This window comes from Prionailurus viverrinus, chromosome B3, assembly GCF_022837055.1.
Source record: "Prionailurus viverrinus isolate Anna chromosome B3, UM_Priviv_1.0, whole genome shotgun sequence".
Taxonomy (NCBI): domain Eukaryota; kingdom Metazoa; phylum Chordata; class Mammalia; order Carnivora; family Felidae; genus Prionailurus; species Prionailurus viverrinus.
Genome location: NC_062566.1, coordinates 131,916,535 through 131,942,641, shown reverse-complemented (window position 1 = coordinate 131,942,641; position 26,107 = coordinate 131,916,535). Strand labels below are relative to the sequence as shown.

Below are 26,107 nucleotides of genomic sequence, written 5' to 3'. Positions count from 1 at the left end.
GGTTCAGGGGGGCAAGTGAGGCACGTTTGGCTTTGGCCCAGTGCCAAATGCCAGGTGCCTCCTCAGACCAAGGCTTGTATCCAGCAGCCACTTCAAGGTGACCTGACTGGGCGACAGCATCACTGGCTGCCGGGAACTGGGTTGGTTTCCTGAACGTCCCATGTTCCCCAGACCACACTCGTCTCCCCTGGGGAGCTGAACGAGGTCACCGCCAAGGTCCTGCAGTACTTGGACTGTTCTCAATTTCCTTCTGCTTCACCAGAGTCCTTTAGGGGAGCTGGGAGAACTGCGGCTTTCCTGGCACCGAGGGGAATCTAATCCCGAGCTGTCAGATAGGTGGGCGGTTCCGGGGCCACACACAGCCCTTCATTCGCGAGCTTAACTCACCACGGGTGATGACCACAGTCTGAATAATTTCCACAGAAGCAAGATCTGGGATGAGGCCAAAGATGGGCCTCTACATTGGCTTTTTGATCTGTTTTCATGTTTACTTTTGAAATAAGAGCTACCGTGACGGTGGACCTCATCTTTTCCCCAGACTGTGGGCGCCTGGCCTCTCTTTCCACACACAGCAGTACCTGAACACGTTGCCATTGGTCGCAACCCAAGCGCCTTGCTCGGTTCTCCTGTTCCCTGGGGCCCCAGCGGGAGTCCTGGAACCTCCCTCGAGGAGGGGTTATAAAGCCAGGGCAGTGCAGGAGCCCTGCTGGCAAACCTCAGATCAGGCCACCTCTTCTAGAACAGCAGGGGAGAAATTAACCGGTCCCTCTGCTGGAGCAGGACGCCAGGGCAGGAATAGCTGCTATAATACTCACATCATATTCATGTTTCTTTTTTTTTTTTTTCAACGTTTATTTATTTTTGGGACAGAGAGAGACAGAGCATGAACGGGGGAGGGGCAGAGAGAGAGGGAGACACAGAATCGGAATCAGGCTCCAGGCTCTGAGCCATCAGCCCAGAGCCCGACGCGGGGCTCGAACTCACGGACCGCGAGATCGTGACCTGGCTGAAGTCGGACGCTTAACCGACTGCGCCACCCAGGCGCCCCACATGTTTCTTATTACCTGCAGAGGGAGGCTATGCACATTTAAATATGACTAGAAACGATCTGAAAAGCCACATTTTGTTGGAACTGATTTTATTTAAATTTTACAGAAACCTGATCGAAGTATGTAACTGTAAGTCCAGTAACAAGTCTACAAAAATGCACGTACGATGCCAGAATTCCTTAAAAGCAACTAATATCGTATTCTCGTTCGGCATAAAACATGCATTGATATCAACTGCCACATTTTGGCCAAAATCAGTCTCTACAAGAAGAGACAGTCCATCACGGTCAATAAGAAAACTAGTCGTGAACACAGATTAAAAAAAAAAGAGGTTTTCTGGTTAATGTCAAAGGAGGAGCAGTACCTTTCTAAACGAGCCCCTCAGCCCCGGGTGATGCGTATTATCGTGCTGCGCAGTAACGCGTCACCTCCGAGACCTGGTCCTGACCTGTCATCGGAGCAAGGAACTCCCTGGCAGTTAAAGCAAACGTTTGAGAAGATAGAAACTTTCGGACCACAACAAGCACACTAGCGCAACCTTGCAGAGGGCGCTCAGAAATCCTCAGACTTGGAAAAGGGTTCCCAGGCTGGGGATCGTAACCAGCCTCAAAGATGCCCCGAGCTTTTCAACCCAGCCCTCCTGCAAGGCCGGCTCAGGGCACACGAGCACCTCCTGTGGCCGGAAGGCCTTCTAGCTCCACACATCACTCTCCATGGGGATCTGTACTTAGGAGGCTTGATGCAGAAAACCACGGTTGGACCATTTCTTTGAGGCCCTGATGTCCTGGAGGCCGGGTTCATCTCACCCCAGGACGGGTACATGCGACTGCTGGACACACGAAGGAAAATCAACATACACTCGTGGCCCCAAAGGCTCTGACGCTTAGGGTCACATACCTTGAAGCAGGTCCTCTATTGTCCGGAGAGACCGTGTTGCTCCAGAGGGACAGCAACTGAGGACTCTGCATTTATCAAAGGTGTTTTCCCCATAGACTGAGGGCTGTAAAGAGACTTCATACCAACTGAAAGGACTTCCCCTTAAAATACAACATTCCACAAGGTTCTTCAAAAGCGGGTCTCATGGTCATCAGAGAACCAGCCGTGGACATTAACATTTATTTACATAAAGCTCACCATTCATGCAGCCTGGGGCCCTGTTTGGAGTCTCTCACATACCCTCTGCCTCTTCCAAAAGAGGGCACTCCCTGCCCTGCTCGCTAGAAGTAAGCTAAACCAGTATTTTTTTTTCTTTCAGCACAGATTTAAGGGGGAAATTAATAATTTATTGGGGTTCTCATAACATTTTCATAACAGAACAATATCAAAATAGGTCTGTTTTTAATATATGCTTATGAATATCCCTGATAAGATAAAGAAATCCAGAGGACTTTGTAAACCACTAAGATTTCACAGGGTAGTACCCGGTCTATTTTCTAGGCAGCAGAAGAGGGACTAGTACACTGGCGAATTTTCTCCAGGAAGCCCTGTGAGCACTACAGTACTGAAATTCGAATATCTAGTGCCAGTGGAATTGTGAATGAAGTTTTCACTTTATTAGTAAAAATCATAACAAAGGTTGGCTTCCTCAGTCCTGCCATCGGCCAATCTCCCCGCCCGTGACAGACGTCCAGCCCAGAAAACCATCAGCCCTGACTCCGCTGGAGGTCGGGCCCAGAGGAGGCGAGTTTTGAGACACCCTCTAAGCCGTGACCACGCTTGCGAAAGCAGGGATGTGGGAGAAGAGGCAGACCGGGCCTGAGGAAGCACTGACCCAAGGCACCACGATCGGAGGGGTGAGGGACCTAGAGGGGTTGTGGCAGACAGGAAGGACGCTCCCGCCGTGCCCCCCCACCGCGAGGGTCCCGGGAGACAACAGCTCTGTGGCAGGGTAGACACGTTCAGGAGTTAAAGAACAAATCATTAGGAAAAAAAACACAAAACACTAGTTTACTGTCTCAAAACCAAATCGAACTTCTTAAAACTTCTAAGCGAATAACCTGGGGGTTATCTGGTAGTCGGGTGGCGGGCCGGCAGTCTGTGGAATGGGCTGCATTTAGCGGAGTCAGAGGGCGCTGGTTGTGAAATCGGCATACACACTGTGGCGACCGTGGTTAAGGAGGAAAGGAAGCTCAAGGCCGGAGGGGAGGCCTCTCCAAGGAGAGGCCGGAACAGGACCAGATGCGAGAAACGCCTCTTTTATTCTGGGCACAGTAAGTGGCCTTGGCAGTGGCCTGGCTGAGCAGGTGCCATCGTCCAATCTAGCTGCAGTAGTACTGCATCCCGTCCACTCTCCTCCTCTTTTTTGACTGAAATTCTTCAAAGAACTGCTGGATGTCCTCTCTCTTAACCACCTGTGCAGGAAACAGCAAAGACCAGGAAAGGGAAATGTATTACAGAGCGGCAATAACCAGGCATGCTATTCACAAACAGGTTGAACAACACTGCTGGTAATAATTATCTTAGGGGCGCCTGGGTGGCTCAGTCGGTTGCGCATCTCACTGTTGATTTCGGCTCAACACGAGTTCAAGACCTGCATCAGGCTCTGCGCTGACAGCATGGAGCCTGCTTGGGATTCTCTCTCTCTCTCTCTCTCCCCCTCCCTCCTTGTCTCTCTCCTGCTTATGTTCTCTCTCCAAATAAATAAGTAGACTTTAAAAAAGAACGACCTGAATGTGTAACTAATCATATATCTCCATCCTATAGAGGGCTCATTCATCCAGGCGCACAGACACGGGCTGGGCCAGAGCCATACAGCCAGGAGGGCAGAACAGTGCCGAGAGTGGGTTCCATCACTCACCTCGCTTTCCTCACACGAAATGAGATAAAAGCAGCACCTATCTAACAGGATGGGAGATCAGATTGGATTTAATGCCTGTGAAACACTGCCTGGCACATAATAAGTTCTTTTTACATTTTTTTTTAATGTTTATTTATTTTTGAAAGAGAGGGAGACGAAGTGTGAGCAGGGGAGGAGCAGAGAGAGGGAGACACAGAACCTGAAGCAGGCTCTGAGCTGTCAGCACAGAGCCTGATGTGGGGCTCACACTCACAAACTGTGAGATCATGACCTGAGCCGAAGTCAGATGCTTAACCAACCAAGCCACCCAGGCGCCCCTAATTTTTTTTTAAGTTTTATTTATTTTTGAGAGAGACAGATCATGAGTAGGGTAGGGACAGAGAGAGAGAGAGGGAGACACAGAATCCAAAGCAGGCTTCAGGCTCTGAGCTGTCAGCACGGAGCCCGACATGGGGCTCGAACTCATGAGCTGTGAGATCATGACCTGAGCCGCAGCTGGAAGCATAACCGACTGAGCCACCCAGGCGCCCATGTAGTAGGTTCTTAACTGGGTGCCTGAAGGTCTCCCAAGCCCACTGCCCTCGCCCAGGACCACAGCTGTCTCTTGGGAACATCCTTCAGCTCCACGTGAGTACCCACAGGAAACAAAGTCTGTTTTGTTTTGAGATTTGTGTTTTCTTCTTTAATGAAAAAAAGGAGCCAAAACACTTTTCCTCTTCAGGAGGCCAAAATTAGAGGTGTTTGCCACATAAAAAGAGTAACTGGCAAAAAATAAAGTAGCAACTACTCTTAGTAAATGGAATATCCACTTTATGCAATGAGAAATTTGTCTCCTGTTTCACTGGAAAAAGATTAGAGCATCATACAAAGGTGTTCAAGATATTAGCAAAATAAAACACTAGAAATAAGAAAATAAGACCAAGGGACAGTATGGATGAAAGAGTAAATTGGGAAAACCCGACAGGAGCCCCGGCTCACCCAGGAGTGCTCGGCCAGCTGATCTGACCCAACAGCTGCCTCCAGTCTATCACAGGAAACAGGTGTTAATTTACTTTTTAATTACAAAGGTAACACATTCTTATTGTTCTGAAAGAATGCAGGAGGGGCAGGGAGAGGGAGGGAAAGAGAAAGAAGCCCAGTCAATGCAGGTGAGCAAGAGTGAGAGAGAGAAAAAGAAAGGAGGTGGTAAATACTTGGCTATAAAGCGAAACACTCCCTCTTGCTCCCCAAGAGTAAGTGCTGCTAACATGCACAAACAGCAATGTCAACTCGAGTAACTTCCTTGGGGGAAGACCCTCGTTGATCCTCTAAATGGAAGAACGGCACAGACTGATACATCAATTTTACAAGCACCAAGGCTGAGACAGCTGGCCAACGAGTGAGGACTCAGAACCCCTAACAAAGTCAGGATCTAGACACTGAAGATACTCGCGATACCACAAAGCTCTAATGTATTTGCTAAATGGCGTGGAAACTCACACTTATGAAATGCTAATATATAGGACACTCGGAAATTCCAATTCGAAGGATCTGTCCCTACTTCGGGTCACCAACACTAAACACTGAAAGGCAAAAAAAGAATTTTTCCTGCAAGGATGTCGGGAGAGGGGACCTAAAAGCACGCAAATCAGAGTGGGCGATTTTTAGCTTCTAGACCCTCAAACGGTCACAGCCAACATGCAGAGTAGAATGTTAAGGAACAAATACTGGGGTTCAGTAATAAATCATTTTATTGGTTTCTTTCAGAAGATTTGTAGTTTCTAAGTGGTTTTTAAATTTTATTCATTTTTAATATTTATTTTTGAGAGAGAGCATGAGTGGGGGAGGGGGGAAGAAAGAAGGGGACAGAGGATCCAAAGCGGGCCCTAGGCCGACAGTAGTGAGCCCGATGTGGGGCTCGAGCTCATGAACTGCAGAACGATGACCTGAGCTGAAGTGGGACACTCAACTGACTGAGCCACCCAGGCGCCCCGAGTGTTCTTTTTTTATAGGCAGACACAAACATAAAAGGCAGTCCGTTATCTAAGAACATCTAGAACTTATAATCTTATGTGGACAAATACAACCAAAGTAGATTAACCTTATTGCAACTTAAGGTTCTTATTTGTTTTTATAAGGATTAGTAATGTCATGGAACAATAAACAAATACATTTTTCTGTCTTTTTAACTCATCATATCAGATAAAAAGCGGCCCTAGTGATGACAGAGATCCCTATGTTGAAGATCCAGGTTAAGACTGAAGAAAATTGCTAGTTTCAGGGGCACCTGGGAGGCTCAGTTAAGTGTTGGACTCTTGATTTCAGCTCAGATCAGGATCTCACAATTCATGGGATTGAGCCCTGTGTTGGGCTCTGCACTGGGAAAAGGAAGCCTGCTTGGGATTCTCTCTCTCCCTCTCTCTCTGCCTCTTCCCTGCTTGCGCACTCTCTCCCTCAGAATAAATGAATAAACTTTTTTAAAAAATAGCTTGTTTCAAATGTGATTGGAAATATATCTTTTACATGATTTTAACTATGTGTAATCAAATCAATAAAGAGCCTTGTGATCACAAACAGCACAAGAGCAGAGGTCCTAGAGTCAGGAACACACATGCTTTGACACATCTGAAAGACTTCAAATGTCCATCAATAATGCAGAGATTTATGTACACCAGAAACTAATGTAACACTATACTTTAATTAAAAACAAAAGTGCCAAGGGGCACCTGGTGGCTCAGTCGGTTAAACATCCGACTTCGGCTCAGGTCATGCATGATCTCACAGATCATGGGTTCGAGCCCCACGTCGGGCTCTGTGCTGACCAGCTGGGAGCCTGGAGTCTGCTTCAGATTCTGTGTCTCCTTCTCTCTGCGCCTCCCCTGCTCACACTCTCTCTCTTTCTAAAATAAATAAACATTAAAAAACAAAAACAATAGTGCCAAGGGGTGCCTGGGTGGTTTAGTCAGTTGAGAGTCCAACTTTAGCTCAGGTCACGATCTCATGGTTCATGAGTTTGAACCCCATATCAGGCTCTCTGCTGTTAGCACAGAGCCTGCTTGGGATTCTCTGTCCCCCTCTCTCCACCCCTCCCACTCTCCCCCCACTCATGCTCTCTCTCAAAAATGAATAAAATTAAAAAAAAAAAAAACACAAAAAAACAGTGCCAAGGTTAAAAACAGTTACACCTATGAACATTCTTAGTTCTAGCAAGAAGAAACAGAAGTCTGCAGTAACCAGAGGGACAGGAATAACTGTAGTTTAAGAACTGCTGAGAGGCAGGAGGATGTTCACAGTGACTGTGAAGAACATCCTCTAAAAAATGAGAGAAATCTACTAAAGACAAAACTCTTAACTTCTGACTTTACAACTCATTTTGCAAAAAGGCAGCACTGTGACCCTGTCCACCCAGGCAGTTTCAAGTTCTTCCCACATTCACGAGCAAGGAGAAAGTGGCCTTAAGCAACATGGCAGAGACTCCTTCCAACAAAACAAGTCTTGGGGCACCTGGGTGTCTCAGTCGGTTAACTCTTGGTTTTGGTTCAGGTCATGATCTCACGGTTATGATATCGAGCCCTGCATCGGGCTCTGTGCTGACAGCGTGACATCTGCTTGGGATTTTCTCTCTCTCTCTCTCTCTCAAAATAAATACATAAACATAGGAAGGAAGGAAGGAAGGAAGGAAGGAAGGAAGGAAGGAAGAAAGAAAAGGAGGCAGGGAGGGAAGAAGGAAGGAAAAGAAAGAGAAAAAGAAAAAAAGAAAAAAAAAGAAAAAGAAAGTCTCAGCATACTTCCTTGGCACCCACCACACCCACATCTAACTTGATTTCTGTGTCTGGACATAGCAGAACAAAGCATCAACTGTCCGTAAGGACAGCCTTAGACCAAGAAAAGTTAAATTTTGTTTTATATCTGCCTTTGGAAGGCAGAAAAGTATTTCATGAAAAAATTCTGTCACAAATATGTGAATCATAAAGAGCAAGTATTTATAAATTCATCTGGAAGACTATTTAAAAAATTTTTTCTTAATGTTTACTCTTTGTTTTTTTTTTTTTTTTTGAGAGAGAGTGTGAGCTGGGGAGGGGGAGAGACAGAGGGAGACACAGAATCCGAAACAGGCTCCAGGCTCTGAGCTGTCAGCACAGAGACTGACATGGGGCTCAAACCCATGAACCGCGGGATCATGACCTGAGCCGAAGTCAGATGCTTAACTGACTGAGCCACACAGGCACCCCAAGACTATTTTAAATATTATACATTTTAGAATCAGTGTCACCCTTAAAAGTAGATAGACTCTCTTACTAGCCAGAAAAATGTTTTAGTCTCAAATTCTGAAGTTCTTTTGTTCTAAACTATAGAATCCAAAGCCCAAAATAAGGGGCCTGGAATTAATTTTCCCCTGCCTGATCATTTGTTCTTCCTCCTCCAAGGACCTCTGCCAATGTCCGGGCCTTCCCCTCAGCCACAAGCACACTCTGCAGACCCTGTGTGGCTGCTCCACCTCTCACCCCCTCGAGCCCAGGGCTGGAAGGACTCCCAGTGAGGCCAGGTCCTTGTTTCGCCACCTGCTCCTGATTCCCCTCTGCTCTGCCCGCAGTCACCTCTTAAGGATCCAGGTTAAGACACGTGGTCATTTTTTCATCCAACAAAATAAACAGTTTATTCAAAACATACAGAGCTATGATTAAAATTCTGTAATGCAACATACATACCGTGCCTTCATCAGCAAATCTCTTGAGATAGTCTTTAAGTTCAGTCTTCAAGTCATTGTATTCTAAATCAAAACAACAAAAAAGGTACATAGACTTTAGGCAAGTCATTTGCTTTTAGAAACAAAGTGCATCTTTTCCACTGATAGTTGAGTAGGTTAATACTTTAAATTTTCTCTAAGTGAAACATGCATGGAAACTTGCTTCTAATTTCTCACAAGTTCTTTCATTTTGATATTGGGGACCCTACTTCTTAAAACAAATAAACAAACAGAACTCAAAAAAATTGCCATTCCAAAAATATTAGCTAAGAATTTTTTTAAAAGGTTTCCTACCTCTCTGGAATTCTAGTAATGGAAATAATCTTGGACTCATCAAACTTTATAAGCTTCAAAACTGATTCACTCACTTAACAGTTCATATTACGTATGAGGTACCCTGAGGGCTACAAAAATCCTTCAAATGCAGCCTCAAAAAGCTTTTAGTCTAATAAAGGCAAAAGAAATTAATCAGATAGTTAAAAATAAAAGACAGAAACGATCAATGCCACAGAGGTGGTGGCATCTGAGTAGTCAGGGTGGAAATTACTAAAATCAGTTGGGCATGCTGGGGGGAAAAATGTAAAAGCCTGCAATTAAGGGCTCAGGGATATTTTCCCCTCTGGTGGTTTCCTGTGAACCACTAAAGCAACCTCAAGAACCATCCAAAAGATAACACGCTTTGCTCAAAAAGAGGACACGTGATGCTCCATGAAAACTATTTAAATCGATGGACAAAGAAACTGATTTTCTATTATTCCATATTCATACATCTACCCTGAATCAAAACAGCATGTTAAGGTTTCTCAAGCACATAATTATTCTAGCACCTAACTCTGATCCAGTGGTAATCACAGCTAAATTCCCAGCAACGCTACAATTCAGCAAGCATAATAAGCATAATTGAAGCCTATTCTATAATTCCAATTTTAAGCTTTTTTGGTATTAAATTACAACTGTAGGTGTTAGTAGCCCTCCTTACACATATTTTAACAGTGAAAGAAACTTTATGAACTTCACGACTTTTTGTTCAAACAGCATTTACCACAAATAAGCTCCACTTGCTGGACTCTGTCCATGCTGTTAAGGGTGTCCATTAAAGGGTCTCTCCTGTCAGCTGCCTGGTCAACCTTGCCCTTGTTTTCATAAGCCAGAACTGTGTCATATTCATCTGTCAGGAACAGGACATCTAGCTCGCCATACATTTTCTTCAAAAAATAAAACCGGTTTCCCATTAGAACATATGTATATCATTCTCAGAAAGTCAATTCTCAAGAGCTGAGAATCACTAAAAATTTATTTAATTTTTTTTTTTACATTAATTGCCAGAAAAACCTGAGCCTTTTAGTACAGAATTGCTTGAATGATTTATTCTTTTTGCCTAAATCTCTTTTAGGAATCTCCCAACTTCCCAATAGGTGTTGTATGGTCTAAAAGATCTTTATTTAAAAACCTTTAAAAAAAAAAAATGTTTTTTAATTAAAAAATGAAAACTACTGATTTACTGGAACTTTCAAGTAATTTTTATTCCCAAGCAAATTCTATGATATGAAAAAGATAAAAATTTATGTTTTCCACTAAAATGAAGATAATAAAAAGTACCGCATGATTCTTAATTTCTCCCACAAGCATTCAGACTGCAAAGAGCATTTCATAAATTTGCTTAATATGAAACATTTTAAAGTTCTCTACAGAGCTAACATCAATTTCATAAATATATTTTTCAGAAAGTCTTATTCTAGGCATCAGTCCGTAAAACACAGTGACATTGACCTTGATCAGTCACTCACCATACAGTCTTTGCAGGTACATAACTTGCTACGCCAGTTCAGGGGCCAATAGGTGGCAGTGTCTTTCTTTATCAACTGCTTAGCATTAAGATCCTGAAGTCTGCAGCCAGACTGTGATTCTGTGTTGAGATGTTGATTCTTAAGTGCGGTCTGAAATAAAAGTTTTGCAGTATGTTTTTTACACTCTGACAGTTTAGACTGTATAAAGGAATTTCTTTGGGCAAAGGGTACAATTGAGATCCAAAGCTACAGAGCTTACAGAAGTAATTTTGCTTAAGCTTTAGTTCTTTGATGGCTTATACTTCATATGTTACCTGGGGATCAGACTCAGAACTAGAGCTGGTACATGGTTCGTTAGTCTGCTCTGCTTTAACTTCCGTGACAGCATCCTTTCCGTGTTCTGGAACATCCTCTTTGAGGGTACTATCTTGATGATCTCCATTTTCAGGTTTGATGACTTCCTGATCACCTATTCCATCAACATTCAGCACCAACCCATCATCCTCCACAGATACTTTGGTTACTGTGGGTTCAATGAAAGCAAACACACACACATATCCATAGACAGTGAAATCACTGAGTCTGATTAAAAAAGATTTCAGAATCTGGAAAAAGAGAAAGTCAACCTTAATCTCTGGAATAATGAGAAAGGAATTATCAACTCTTCCTTTGGTTATGCCTGCCTAATCCAGAGTTCAAATAATTGAACAGTTCATTTAAAAATGTCAATCACAGGGCACCTGATTGGCTCAGTTGGAAGAGCATGTGACTCTTGATCTCAGGGTCATGAGTTCAAGCCCCACATTCAGTGTAGAGATTACTTAAATAAATCTTTAAAAACAAATAAATAAAAATTGAAAATTAAAAAAAAACAGGGGCGCCTGGGTGGCTCAGTCAGTTAAGCCTCTGACCTCGGCTCAGGTCATGATCTCATGGTTTGTGGGTTCAAGCCCCACATCGGGCCCTGTGGTGACAGCTGGGAGCCTGGAGCCTGCTTTGGATTCTGTGTCTCCCTCCCTCTCTGCCCCTCCCCCACTTGCACTGTCTCTCTCTTAAAAATAAATACATATTAAAAACATAAAAAATAAAAATGCCAATCACTACTTAAGCATTTTCTATGTAAAGGAAAAAGAAAAATACTGCAGACAGTAAAAAGAGGTAGGATACCTCAAGAAGCAAGAAAGCAGGAAGAGGTTTAACTATAAACACAGGTGGAAGGGTAGTTTTGAAAAAACAACCAGCTTTTCTCGATGAGAGGAAGGAATAAAAAAGGATGGATATAGACCCAGAAATACTGTCAAAAAGAAAAGAGAAATGACAGGGAAGTTCATGTTGAATGACGGCACTTCGATTTAATGGGAAATGAGGCCATCTGTTGACAGACAAGGAAATGAAGGGACAGGGGGAAGACTGATTAAGAAAACCCAACAAATGAGATATAGATACAGGTCCAGTGGAAAGTGGGAGATGTAACTGAAAAGGGTAGGAACACAAGGAGGACGCACCAAGTTTAAGAACTTTGAGACAGGGGGGTTAAGTGGCTCAGTTGAGTAAGTGTCCGACTCTTGATCTTGGCTCAGGTCATGATCTCACGTTTTGCGAGATGGAGCCCTGCGTCAGGCTCTGCGAGGACAACATGGAGCCTGCTTGGGGTTCTCTCCCCTCTCTGTCTGCCCCTCCCCCACTCGCGTGCTCTCTCTTGAAAAACAAACAAAAAACCAAAACTTAAATGCTTAAAAAAAAAAAAAAAAAAAAAAGAACTTTGAGACAAATCAAAAGTGTAGGGTGAGATTTTAGGTACGGCTGTGCTGTTTGCAGTTTGTGTGGTAAAATGTTCCCTGAAGGTGAGAGGGGCAAGAAATTATGAGGTCAGAGCAGCAGATACTATGAGTAACTGCCACTCTAAAAATAAATTAAGTAACACATTTGCATTACCAGTAAAATTAAATAATGCCTCAAGACCATTGCTGATCAGTTGTTTTGGGCCAATTTCTTTGGGTACAATAAAAGTACTAGGTAACAAACTATACCTCACATCTCCCAACCAATAGCATATCTTATACTTAAGAACAATTTATGGGGCGCCTGGGTGGCTCAGTTGGTTGAGCGACCGACTTTGGCTCAGGTCATGATCTCATGGTTTGTGAGTTCGAGCCCCGCATCGGGCTCTGTGCTGACAGCTCAGAGCCTGGAGCCTGCTTCAGATTCTGTGTCTCCCTCCCTCTCTGCACCGCCCCGCCCCCCACTCTCTCTCTCCTTCAAAAATAAATAAACATTAAAATTTTTTTTTTTTTTTTTTAAAAAGAACAATTTATTCTGGGGGAGCCTGGATAGCTCAGTCGGTTAAGCATCCGACCTCGTCGCAGGTCATGATGTTGCTGTTCCTAAGTTCGAGCCCCGCATCAGGCTCTGTGCTGACAGCTCAGAGCCTGGACCCTGTTTCATATTCTGTGTCTCCCTCTCTCTTTCTGACCCTCCCCTGCTTGTGCTCTGTCTCTCTGTCTCTCAAAAACAAACAAACATTAAAAAAAGAACAACTTATTCTGGTTTTATTTATCTTTCAAAGTCCCATTCAAAAACTGCCTCCATTTTCCCTAACTCTGGTCTCATCCAGCCTCTGCCTCATGTTATTTAAGCATAGATTTGGTCTTGGTAGTCTCCCAACCATTCTATAAGCACCGTGTGGAGAAGGTATGTTATCTTACACTTTTTCTACACCTTGAAGTCCAGTCAAAAACAGTTGCTAAAAATTCTGGACTGAACAGAGAAATTTCACAAGTACGAGACTGTGGCACACCAACTCCACAAGACACCCACCTGCCAATTGTGCAGCATAAGCCCACAAGAAGGGGCAGCGCTTCATACAAGCCGGGCACACCATCTCCTGGAAATCCCCGCTCTCGGGGGGGATGGCACCAAGATGCTGTGAATACAGAAAACCCACTATTTTCCTTGTAGTCTCCAAGTTGTCCAAAATGCTATTTAACAAACAAATATTGCAACAGAACACTGATCATATCTTTACAATTTCTTTTTAGAAGAGTAATTATAATGTAAAATATAACACAATTCAAAAAGAAGCAAGAAGAGATCTTTTTTCTTTCTGTACAGACAATACCTTTTAAAAGGTAAAAGCTGGGGCGCCTGGGTAGCTCACTCAGTTAAATGTCCAACTCGATATAGATCACGATCTTATAGGTCATGATCTTTCGGTCATGAGATTGAGCCCTGAGTCGGACTCAGTGCTGAGCATGCAGCCTGCTTGGGATTCTCTCTCTCCCTCTGTCTCTGCCCGTCCTTCCTCCATGCATGTGTATGTGCGTGCATGCCTTCTCTCTCTCAAAAAACCAAGCATTTTTAAAAATTAAAAAAACAACAATGTAAAAAGCTTTCCTTACCCTTCCATGGAACCAGTCTTCACAGACTACACACTGGATCATCTCATCCGGAATCTAACACGGAAAAGCAGTTTGTATGTTAATGATTACAATGAATTCTGGGACACGGAAGTAAATCCAGCAAACAGAAGAACTATATATTAAATTCTCTATACCGATTCTGTGAGACGGCTACGCACATGCCAACAGTCAAGGGGCCAGGGAGAAATAGCAGATCACAGGACCAAAGAAGTTCACTCAACACGAACTGATGTTGCCGAAAGGTTACAGTGAGATGAGCACTTTGGAAACAACCGTCAAAGCTGGTCCACTTTGGTTACTTGGCACCTGACTCTCGCAAGACTTTATAAGTAACATCTCATTTTACGTGAAAACCAAGACCCAGGAAGGTGAGATGGACTGACCAATGTAGAATGTGGCAACCCCACATTCTTCAAGCCCTTCACTTTACTTAAACTGAAAAGTAAATATTATAAACAGTCTCTTGCTAATATGGACAGCAACAACTTCCCTAATTCGAATTAGTTAAGAAATTAGATTCTGGCCCTAGGAAAATGACTTACCATAGGGCACAGACTGTTTTTGGAATGATTTTCCTTTCATTCCCAGACTTTCATATCTACTGATTAATATCCCAATGTTCTGTCCTTTCCCTATTATAACTTCTCAAAGGGGGAAAAAAGCATATATGCCTATATATATGTCAATACAGATAAACACACACATATATCAAATATACATATATATAAAGCAGTTTTATTCTTTCTTCTACCTTGATCAATTTATTTGGCATCTTATTTTTTGTCTTTTGATTTAACAGTGTTATAACACTTTACCCCATACCTTAAAATATCCAGTTTTAAGGTTTTATCTTTGTTAACTCAAAGATATCTTCAACTTGTTCCTCTATATAATTTGGTTCAATAATTACAGTTCCAAGACAACTAGAAAGCAAGGAAGAAGGCAGAAGGCTAATTTTTCTAAACATAAAGCACTCCTTCAAATCAGTAAATACACAACAAAATCAACCCAGTCAAAATATGGGCCAAGGATATGAAAGGACAATTCAGATAGGTTATTACAAATGTTCAATAAACTCATGAAAGATGCATACTCTCATTCATGATCAGGGAAAAGAAAAAAGATACACCTCTTCATCTATCAAGATGGCAAAACTTAAAAAGACTGGTAGTATGTAGGGCTAACAGAGTATTGGGGAAAAAAACCACTATCACCTACTGTTGGTGACTGAACTCTTTTGACAGAGGTGATCACAATTTTATTTTTTTTAAGCATTTTCTTTTTAATGTTTATTTATTTTTGAGAAAGAGAGACAAAGTATGAGTGGGGGAGGGACAGAGAGAGGGGCGAGACACAGAATCTGAAACAGGCTCCGGGCTCTGAGCTGTCAGCACAGAGCCCAAGGTGGGGCTCAAACTCATGAACTATAAGATCACGACCTGAGCCAGAGTCAGATGCTCAACCGACTGAGCCACCCAGGTGCCCCAACACAATCTTAAATATAAATATCCTATGTCTCATCAGTTCTACCTCTAAGTATCCATAAATTCTTGCAGGAATATTACTGAATCAAATTACTGTATAAGGATGTCCACTGTAGCTTTCTTTAGAATACTGAAAAAAGAGATCGGACCAGTCTGCTACAGAACATTTAGGTAACTAACTTATAGCATGTCAAATTATGAGTACTTGGCTGTGATCAGAACAAGGTGGATGTGTGCTATGTAGCATGGAAAGAAGTCTATGATATACTGAGAAGTGAGAAAAGCAAGTTGCAAAAGTGAACATACGGAATTTTCACTTTTGTCAAAAGGAAACTACAAATTGAAACACACATCACTTATGTTGGGACCGAAACAGGTCTAAAAACATATACACCAAAAAGTGTTAACAGTGGTTATATCTGGGAAGTACGATGGAATGAGGAAGAAAAATTCTTTTTAAATTCTGTGTATACTTCTTCTTTTTTTTTTTTTTTAATTTTGTGTATACTTCTAATTGAGGATCCAGTCTGTACACCCCGTTTCTTTTCTTCCATGGAGGCAAGACGTTGAAAGTCATTGTTTGGAAAGTGCTTGGCAGTGGAGCAGGCAGGCAACGAGAGAGAGAGGAAGGACGAAAGCACTGGCCTTGAGAATGCCCTGCCCAATATTTCATTCTTGTAATGTAGGATGAGAAGAACACTCAAGATCTGTACCAGTTACAGCTCCAGCCCAGACTCCTAAGAAAGGATAAACCTAGAATCCTCTCGCAATCCCCAAATCCCTTCTGAACAGCTATAAAGGCCCAGATTGGACAACAGGCTAAGGAGTGAAGGCCAGAGGTATTAACCTCCAATTAACCTCCAATTGCCTTACCTCATCTTCAGGATCAGGATAAGGTCTCTTGCAAATGCAGTACAATCCAAAAAAGTTGTCATTGTATTTATTGCCAGAATTTATCTTTGCTTTGTCCTGAAAGATATTCATTTCAATATGTAATATGGTCTAATTTTAACTATAATTTCAGGCATCATGAAAGTATAAATTATAAGTAGCATATAAATATCACATATGGTATATATTATATTTATAACACCAATATACTATAAGAACATATATTACAGATATTTATAACACAGCATCAATATATTGTAGTAAAATATAAAAAATACCATGACACAATAATAAAATATCATGTATTTCATGTTGTATGACATTAATACATTCAATAAATTTCTGCATTAAATATCTTCCTCCCCAGAAGCTGGTTTTTAACTTTCAAAGTACAAAGAAAAAGAATTCACTCCTATTGAAAGGATATTTTTTCCAGGATACAGAGAAATTTGATTTTTTGTACCTTCTTTGTAGTAATTGGGGAAACCAAATACATCCATTAACAAAATGCTGATAAAATTATATCATCAACCTCTATAACCCAGAATTTCAAAGTACTTTTTTTTTTTTTTTTTTTTTTTTCAACGTTTATTTATTTTTGGAACAGGGAGAGACAGAGCATGAACGGGGGAGGGGCAGAGAGAGAGGGAGGCATAGAATCGGAAACAGGCTCCAGGCTCTGAGCCATCAGCCCAGAGCCCGATGTGGGGCTCGAACTCACAGACCGCGAGATCGTGACCTGGCTGAAGTCGGACGCTTAACCGACTGCGCCACCCAGGCGCCCCTCAAAGTACTTTTTTATTTTTTTTTATGTACTTATTTCTCAGACAGAACTTGCGAGTGGGGGAAAGGGGCAGAGGGAAAGAGAGAGAATCTTAAGCAGGGCTCCACATTCTGTGTGGAGCCCAACCTGGGGCTCGATCCCACGTCCCTGGGATCACAACCCAAGCTGAAATTAAAAGTTAGACACTCAACCGACTGAGCCACCCAGGAACCCCAAAGTACTTCTTAATGCCCAGCTGTAATAGCCAAAGCTCCCAGGTTACTAGATGGTAAAAAGCAAGGAAATTGTCTAAAAATAACCTTCACAGGAGAGAAAAAGCATGAGAGTTTTAGCAATTATGACTGAACAATGTAAAATCCCTGACATTCTAGTTTCTGTTACTTCAGTAAATGTTATTGCGTAAGTATAGTTAAAGCAGAAAAATCCCTGTGCACCTAGCTCACATTCATTATTACCAAGTTTTATTAATTCAGTTTTTACAGTTATACCCTTTGTTGGGGTGCCTGGGTGGCTCAGTCAGTTAAGCGTCTAACTTCGGCTCAGGTCATGATCTCACAGCTCATGAGTTCAAGCCCCGTGTTGGGCTCTGTGCTGACAGCTCAGAGCCTGGAGCCTGCTTTGGATTCTGTCTCTCTCTCTCTCTCTCTCAAAAATAAAATAAACCTTAAAAAATTTTTTTATACCCTTTGCTTTAAAAGCCTTAAAGGATGAACACAACCAACATAATTAAACCTCAGTTACATTAAAGAACATTCCCACCAAAATCTTTCATACCACAGTCTGTAATGCAGACTCTGAACAGGTTAGTTTTCCAATAAAATAAAAAATGGAATCCAGTCTTTTTTTTTTTTTAATGGAATACAGTCTAATACCAATTTGTCTACTTGAAAGAATAAGCATAAGAACTTCCTTTTTGGAAAATGCATGGTTTTTATCCCCTCTGGCAAATATCCATCTCAGCTACTTTCAATGTATTTTTACACTGCTCACTTACAGGAAATAATTTGCATTCCAAATTTTTAAACTTGCTGTTTCCGCAATCACAACGAAAGTTTCTGAAAAAAATGAGGGAGAGCCAAATTTTAGTTTTTCTTTTAAATCTAATGAATTACTCTTTAAATTTATTGCACAGCCCCTGCCCTTTCAACTCATTTCTAGGGTCTAAAAAGTGACCTTGATTGCTGTTCATATGTCCAATTTGAAATTTCTCCAAGCACAGAATAAAAGATTTAACAGTTTGGGAAATTAACATGCACAGAAATAAATATTTATATCACACATACATATACGCACAAGTAAAATAATGACAAAGAAGGATGACTAGTTTGAGTCTGTGCAATAATTATATTTGATTTTTTTAAAAGTTTTTATTTAATTCTAGTTAACATATATGGTAAAACTAGTTTCAGGTGTAATAATTATATTAAAAGGCCCTCCAGAAACACTATTCTAATTATATAAAACAATCATATTAAATGTTACCAGTACACAACTACTTTAAATGGAAAAACAAGAAAAAAGCGCAGGTGGAAAAAGAATCTAAACATTTAAAAAGCATCCAGCACCAATCTCCGTTTTTACCTTTTTGTGTACAGCTCAAATAGTTTATGACTTCCATGACATTCGTAACTGCAAGCGAGGCAAATTCCTGCTGGTTCTTCTCCCTCTGGGGTGCAAGTACTACAGGCATAGAGTGCTTGTCTCTTTACTGAGCCCTAAAAGCCACAAAATGGAAGGAGAATAATCACACAAGAGAGTGCCAAAACACTGTCACAAGTTTTATGTCATTATATATGCACTATGGTAGTGCTCATTTCATACAATTTTTTCTTACAATGATAGTTTAAAATTCTCAGGCAGCTGAAAAGAAGAATCAGCTGGCCTGCACCAACATCTTAACACATGAAAATGTAAGAGAACGTGTACAGGCTTATGTTAGCAATAGCACACTTACAATGAAGATCAATGCACTTTATGCAAGAATCCTTTTGATTTTAGGAGATGCATGCTGAAGTATTTAGAGTGTCATGATGTCTGCAACTTATTTTCAAATGGTTCGGGGAGGGGGTCTGGGGAGGTGGGGGGTAGGGGAGATGGGGGGGTCGGAGTGTATTACAGAGAGAAGAGAGATAAAAGCAAATGTGGCAAAAAGTGAATATGTGGAAGAGGTACACAGGTGTTCATAAAAGTATTCTTTCAACTTATCTGTAGATTTAAATTTTTTCACAATTAAAAGTTGACGGAAAAGATCAGCAAAGCTTTTGGAAATCTTGACAATGGTTACCCTCCTCCAGGAAGGAGGGAGGCAGCGAAGCTTCTGGGATGCCAGTAATGATCTGGGGGCTACATACATGCATATGTTCACTTTTTTCCACAAACCATACAAATGATTTGTGCACTTTCCATATATTTTACTAAAGTAAAAATAAAAAATTTACAAAGTCCAATTTATAAAGCTAACCACGTTTCAAAAAGAGCTTACATACATTTTAAGGAAAGCAGAAAAAAAGTTGTTTTAGTGGTGACCAAAGGTTTTAAAATACCAGCCAACATCTGGGTCTGTCTGTGGATACCAGGTTTTTTCAACAATCTAACCACTGGGCAGGATTAAACTCAACTGGTCAAGATGACAACTGGTATTATGAGCTCAGTCCACACCACATAATGACTCCAAGTCTCTCACCTCATCCCCCAATGTTGCCATCCCACCCACCCCCAGCCCTGGGGCTAGGCAACCTCCTTCTTCCTACCAATTCTCATCCCGTGTAAAGTTTTCTTCTACCCACCTTTCTCCATTTTTGTACCTAGAAACATAGGATGAGTCACCAAACACTACAACACACCCCCTCAAATCCTGATTCATAACGTCTTCCAAATGCCAAATATACCCTTCAAGCAAATCCTCTCCCCTCCTCCCTCCTTTACCAGTGCCACCTGCTGTCGTGGTTCCGGTCTATTTCCATGGGGGGCGGACTGCAGATAGACACCATACTTGCTTCACCTCGCAAAAACAACAACAACAACAACAAAAAACCTACCAGCTTGTACTTGTCAAACTAAATTGCAGAGGATTAGCTGTCAAGGGGCCCAGCTCGGGGAGATTTTCAAATCCAGAGCTCTCTCCTTTAACTCTGCTTCGACTCTCCCATACGGTTCCAAATAAACACTCTTAGGATGGGAAAAGTAAGGACAAAGATGTCGGGATTTGAGCGGTCAAGGGGATAGTTTCTGAAAAGCAGCCAAGGCGCGGAGAAGAGAAGGAGAGGAAGGAAAGAGCAGGGGTCCCAGGGCCAAAGCCTGGAGAATCCTGAGGGACTAGACGGAGGAAGACCGAGGGAGGAGGGGAGCCCTGCTGGAAACAAGCGGAGAAAGGGAACCAGGAGACTGAGCTTTAAGGGCAGCTGGGCCTGGGACGGGGAAGTCTACGACAAACGGTGGCCTGGGACCACCCCAGGGGAGCCGGGCCGCGACACGCGGGAATGGGGCAAGTCTGGTCGGGAACAGGAGGTTCAGCGGGAGCCCGGGGAAGGCGAGGCCAGGGCCGCGCGCCCACCTGCGAGTAGGAGCACTTCTCGGAGTCGCTGCCGCCCAATACGGCGCACGCTTCATTCTCCAGCTCCTCGTCCTCCTCTAGTACGTCGACCAACGATACCACAGGCTCCAGCTCCGACTGCCGCCCAGCAGACCCCTCCGCCCCAGCCATCCTCAACTGTCAGCGGGTCCGCCGCTCGGCCCGGCGGAGGCGGGAAAAGCGGCTGCGAGAGGCGTGGCCGGAGGAGGAGGGGCCCGGTGCTAAGAACCAATCTCAAGGAAGGGAAGCGAAGGAAGGGGGAGGAGCAACTTCCGACAAACGGAAGTCACTCCTCTCCCTTCTCCCGCCTGCGCCAGGCTGCGCCCACGGCGAGTTGACTTCCGCTTCCGGGTGGCGCCTGCAAGTTGGTGGCAGTTGAAGCTCAGCCATCGCCATGGAGTTGTTGGGCGAGTATGTCGGGCTGGATGGGCAACAGCAGCGGCTGCGGGTGCCCTGTGAGGTGCCCGCCGACGCCGATCCTTACGAGACCCTGTTGTCTGGCGTGGCCCAGATGAGAGACCTGGTGACAGAACTCTTCGGCCCCCTGGTACAGCAGGAAGCGCAAGACCGGGTGGCGGCTCCAGAAGAGGCCTTGGACGGTGAGCCCTGAGAAGGTGCTGGAGCGACAGGAGGGCGGGGCAGGGGAGCCCGGGTAGAGTGGCCGTCTTGGAGCAAGTGAGCCTCGGGGGAAGAAGAATCCCAACTAAAAATTGTTAGTCCTTACCGCCATATTATCTTCGCTACTTTTGCTTAAGCGTTTGACGACTCTCTTTCCATATGTATCACAAAAAGCGTGCTGAGTGCCGACTGGTCTGTGTCAGGCACTGGGCTGTGCTCTTGAGAAGGAATGAGGTGAATGCCACTCAGTTCCTGGCTTTCTGAAACTCTCAGGCTGGTGGGGGTTAGACAAGCAAATACTTATTAACAGATTGGAAGTATGACCCCAGGGCCCTCTGTAACTATTGCAAGCTGAGAGGACCCAAGAAGGCTTCAGAGAGCATGACTTTTGAGCTGGGTGTTGAAGGATGAAAAGGAGTATTACCTTCTTAACGTATTTGTAATTTAACGAAATTACACGAATTTACAAAATTTCATGAAGTTACAAACACGTTAAGAAGACTGTCCTCTGCGATCCAAAAGAATGAAATCTTGCCATTTGCAACAATGTGGATAGAGCTAGAGTGTATTATGCTAAGCAAAATAAGTTAGAGAAAGACAAACATGATTTCATGTAGAATTTAAGATACAAAACAGATGAACATAAGGAAAGGGAAGCAAAAACAATATAAAAACAGAGAGGGAGATAAACCATAAGAGACGCTTAAATACAGAGAATAAACAGGGTTGCCCGAGGGATGTTAGGTGGGGGGTGGGCTAAATGGGCAAGGGGCACTTGTTGGGATGACCGCTGAATGTTATATGTAAGTGATGAGTCACTAAATTCTATTCGTTAATACACTGTATGTTAACTAACTTGGATTTAAATTTTTAAAAAATAAGTAATTAATTTTAGAATTAATTTCAGAGTAAGTTCTGAAGATTTCAGTTTAAGGAGTCTTAACTCCCAGGGACTCCTTTCCATATGCCAACTTAGAAGGTGCAGTTTGAAAGGAGAAATGTGAAATTTAAGTCTTGTCTTGAATACGAAAAGAGGTAGGTACCTTTTTTGCCTGGAGCTGAAGGGCCAAAGAATTAAATATTGGAGTCAGGACTTAACTCCTCTCTAAAGGGACTTACACTGTACTGTACTTTCCATCTTGTGTATTATGTGAAGGAGCCAGTTCAGAACATTACCCTGAGTTCAGACGATAGACTGGTTCCATGGATATATTAATTGGGAGTACCAATGTGTTGAGAATGAAGTCCTGTTTCTTGGCTCCAGAAGTACTTCTGTAATCTCTTGAAAACGTTATCATTGGCGTAAGGATGAGTATAGCTAGAGCCATTTCTTAAAATATCATTACTTGTTGAGAAAATAACTGCCACCTATTAATGGAAGTATATTTGTATCAGAAGACATGTTTTTTGTTTATTTCATGAAGACCCCATAAAGCTTAGGTTTTACTTTGTTAAAAGTAATCGAGATTGACATGACATTTTGTGTTCTGTGAATTTGATCTCAACAAATATACAAAACTTTAAAATTGTACCAGTTACTAAAGAAAAGTGATAGAACTCAGTACTAAGAAGTACACAGTACTAAAATTGGCTTACAAACAATCCAGTTACCAGATGTGAAAGGATTTGAATAGGCAGTTCTTTAAATAAGATATATAAATGGCCAATAAGCTCGTGAAAAGATGTTTAGCATCATTGGCCATCAGGGAAATCCTAGTGAACCCCAAGGAAATACCACTTCGCGCTCACTAGGATGACTGTAATCAAAAAGAACAATAACAGGTGTTGGCTAGGATGTGAAGAAATTGGAGTCCTCAGACATTGCGGGTGGAAATATGAAAGGATACACCTTCTTTGGAAAATGGTTTGGCAGTTCCTCAGGAAGTTAAAGTTACCTTATAACCCAGTAATTCCACTCCTAGGAACTCCTAGTTCTCCAGAGAGAACTGGAAACCTACATTCACATAAAAACTTATATATGAATATTCATAGCAGCATTATTATAATAACAAGAAAGTGGAAACAACACCATGTCTGTCAGCTGATGAGGCGATAAACAAAATGTGGTGTCTCCATCGATGGAGTAGTATTCAACACTAAAAAGGAATGAAGCACCGGTAAATGGCTATAGCGTGAATGAACCTCAAAAACGTGTGAAGTGAAAGCAGGCAGACAGAAAAGGTCGCATATTTTAGGATTCCATTTATATGGAATGTCCAGAACAGACAAATCTATGGAGATAGAAAGTAGATTAGAGGTTGCCAAGGGCTAAGGGGAGTGAGAATTGGTTGTTGGTGTGCGATTTCTCAGGTGATGAATGTGTTCTAGAATTAAATGTCGGTGACAGTTGCTCAACCTAGGGAGTATACTACAAATCAATAAATTGTACACTTTAGAAGAGTGGATGTTACATGGTGTATAGATTATATCTCCAAAAAAAGTGGCAGATAAGAAAGATTTTAAACACCAAAATTCCTGAAATCTTTTTAACCATACATACTTTGAATCCAACGTATGCCTAACTTAATTAATCCTTCAAGTGAAATGGTCTCAGTATCAACCATTTTAGCAATCTCTTTCTTTGAACCACTGAACATATTGTCACACAACAAATATTTATTTTAAAAGGTGATGATGAAGATGATGCAGAAGATGAAAATAACACTGATAACAGAACTAACTCAGATGGACCATCTGCAAAACGGCCCAAACCACCATCTTAAGAATAGCTTTTATGAAATTTAAAAGACTGCTACTATATCTGAATTATCACACGCTGACATTTAGGAAAGACTGGTGCTCTAATTTGGAAAAGCATTTGTTTTATTCCCCTAGGACAATTTTGTCAAAGAAAAAAAATGTACCTTGTTTCCACCAAAGAAAGATATAGTAAATGTTTAGAAATGAATCTGTTTTCTTGAGTGAGAAATAAATTTGATACTGTGGAAATAACTAGAACACTCAATGCTATATAAAATCCTCTAAGTTGGCAACTGAATATTTGTTCAGTTTTCTACTTTTTAAATAACCATTGAATTAAGTTGTGTGATGTCTACATCTTGTGGCTTCTGCTTGTTATAAAAAGTACACATCATAGTCCCGCACAATAACATTTCAAAGAAGATGTAAGTGGAGAAAATCGGATATTAGATTTAAGAATGGCAGATCTGTGTAAGAAGAAGGAAAATGGGAATAGAAATACTGAAGAGGGAGATGAGCCCGGAGAGAGACCCAAGGAAACCTGGAGTCCATACTTACACCCAGTATATAGATATCCAGAGATGATACTACTCAATGAATATATACATTTAACTTGTAACTTAAGAGAACGAAGTTGGGCGTGCTTTTATGCTGTAGCATGTTACGTATATAAACACAAATGTAAGTCTTAAACAATCTATGTTGACTTTAACTTAAGGTATTTCTCATCCTGTATCCATGCTTTGATTTTGCTTACCCCAAAGGCCTGTTGAATCCTTGAAAATACATATATATTCCTAAAATATGTGTGTGTATTCCTTTTCGGCTTGTTGATGGGACCAAGGCATTTTTATTTCCTGTGCATGTTTCCTGATTCATTTAGATAGCTAAAATGCGAAGAAATCAAGTAGCATGTATCTAAGGAAATACAAATAGTTATAGAATTTTAGAGTTGGAAGTAACCTTACAGATTATATATGACTTATTTCCAAGATGAATTGAACCTTAGAAGTGTTGCCCTGAATTTGAGCTAAATATTGGCAGAGATGGGTTGTACACATAGCCTTTAACAGATTACCAAAAAACCCCAAAAGCAGATTATCATAGTACTTTCCCAGTTACATATTCTGAAATCTATAGTTTGCAAAGTACATACAATTAAGGAAACTGAATTTAGATACCTTTTCATGTCTTTTTTTTTTTTTAATGTTTATTTTGAGAGAGAGACAGACCACACATGCAAATGGGGGAGGGCTAGAGGGAGAGGGAGAGAGAATCCTAAGTAGGTGCCATACTGTCAGCATGAGCCCATCGTGGGGCTTGATCTCAACAACTGTGAGATCATGACCTGAGCTGAAATCAAGAGTTGGACGCTTAACCGACCGAGCCACGAGGTGCCTGATACCTTTTCACATCTTTGAAGTATTGTTTTACTTGGAACATCAGCCTTCCACTAAGTGCTCTTATGTAATCAAAACAATACCAACTAGGAAAAAAAAAAATACTAACTGGGAAAAGTTCTATGAATGGTCAGAAATTTCCTTGTTTAGTTTGTGATAATGTCTCTAGTATTGGGACTTCTACTCAGTTATTGACTTCTGATAATCTTTTTCTTCATACAATCCTTTAAAAAACTTACCAGCACAGTTAAAATAGTTCATATGTTTTTTAAGTTTTTCTTTTTTAAAGTTTATTATTATTTTTTTAGTAATCTCTACAATCAACGTGGTGCTCAAACTCATGACCCAGGGATCAAGAATCACATGCTCTCCCAGCCAAGCCAGCCAGGTGCCCCAAAATAGTTCATATTTTTTAAGTAATAGCTGGATTTTGCTCCTGACTATTTTGCTTTCTTTACTTTTTTTATTTTTTTTCCTTCTTTGTTTAGTAAATATGTTTATAAAGAAGAAATTTCAAGATATTTGTGCTTGTGGCCCAGTGTTTTGAGGTCTGGGTTATAGGTCTGATTGATCTTTTCCTTAATTTTAATACTGATTTTTTTTTTTTAATTTTAATGTTTATTTATTTTTGACAGAGACAGAGCATGATTGGGGGAGGGGCAGAGAGAGAGGGAGACACAGAATCCAAAGCAGGCTCCAGGCTCTGAGCTGTCAGCACAGAGCCCAACGCGGGGCTTGAACTCACAGACCGCTAGATCATGACCTGAGCCGAAGTCGGACGCTCAACCGACTGAGCCACCCAGGCGCCGCAATACTGATTTTAATACTGCTTGCTTCATAAGTGAGCTACATGTGTGACAAAAAAGATCAGTGTGAAGGCC

General features: G+C 41.9%; 2 protein-coding genes across 2 annotated transcripts; one reads left to right on the top strand and one right to left on the bottom strand.

Annotated features, from left to right (window-relative positions):
• Positions 1-1,121: 1,121 nt before the first annotated feature.
• On the bottom strand, positions 1,122-20,755 carry UBR7 (ubiquitin protein ligase E3 component n-recognin 7). The gene is made up of 11 exons (XM_047862529.1): positions 20,491-20,755; positions 18,519-18,652; positions 17,932-17,992; positions 16,136-16,231; positions 13,758-13,811; positions 13,177-13,282; positions 10,674-10,882; positions 10,360-10,509; positions 9,615-9,777; positions 8,535-8,596; positions 1,122-3,400 (listed from the first exon to the last, which is right to left on the bottom strand). Exons 1-11 carry the CDS (start codon positions 20,638-20,640, stop codon positions 3,308-3,310), a joined length of 1,278 nt encoding a protein of 425 aa, XP_047718485.1. The 5' UTR covers positions 20,641-20,755; the 3' UTR covers positions 1,122-3,307.
• A 39-nt stretch (positions 20,756-20,794) lies between these two features.
• Positions 20,795-24,629, top strand: GON7 (GON7 subunit of KEOPS complex). The gene is made up of 2 exons (XM_047862535.1): positions 20,795-21,107; positions 23,755-24,629. Exons 1-2 carry the CDS (start codon positions 20,903-20,905, stop codon positions 23,847-23,849), a joined length of 300 nt encoding a protein of 99 aa, XP_047718491.1. The 5' UTR covers positions 20,795-20,902; the 3' UTR covers positions 23,850-24,629.
• Positions 24,630-26,107: the final 1,478 nt, after the last annotated feature.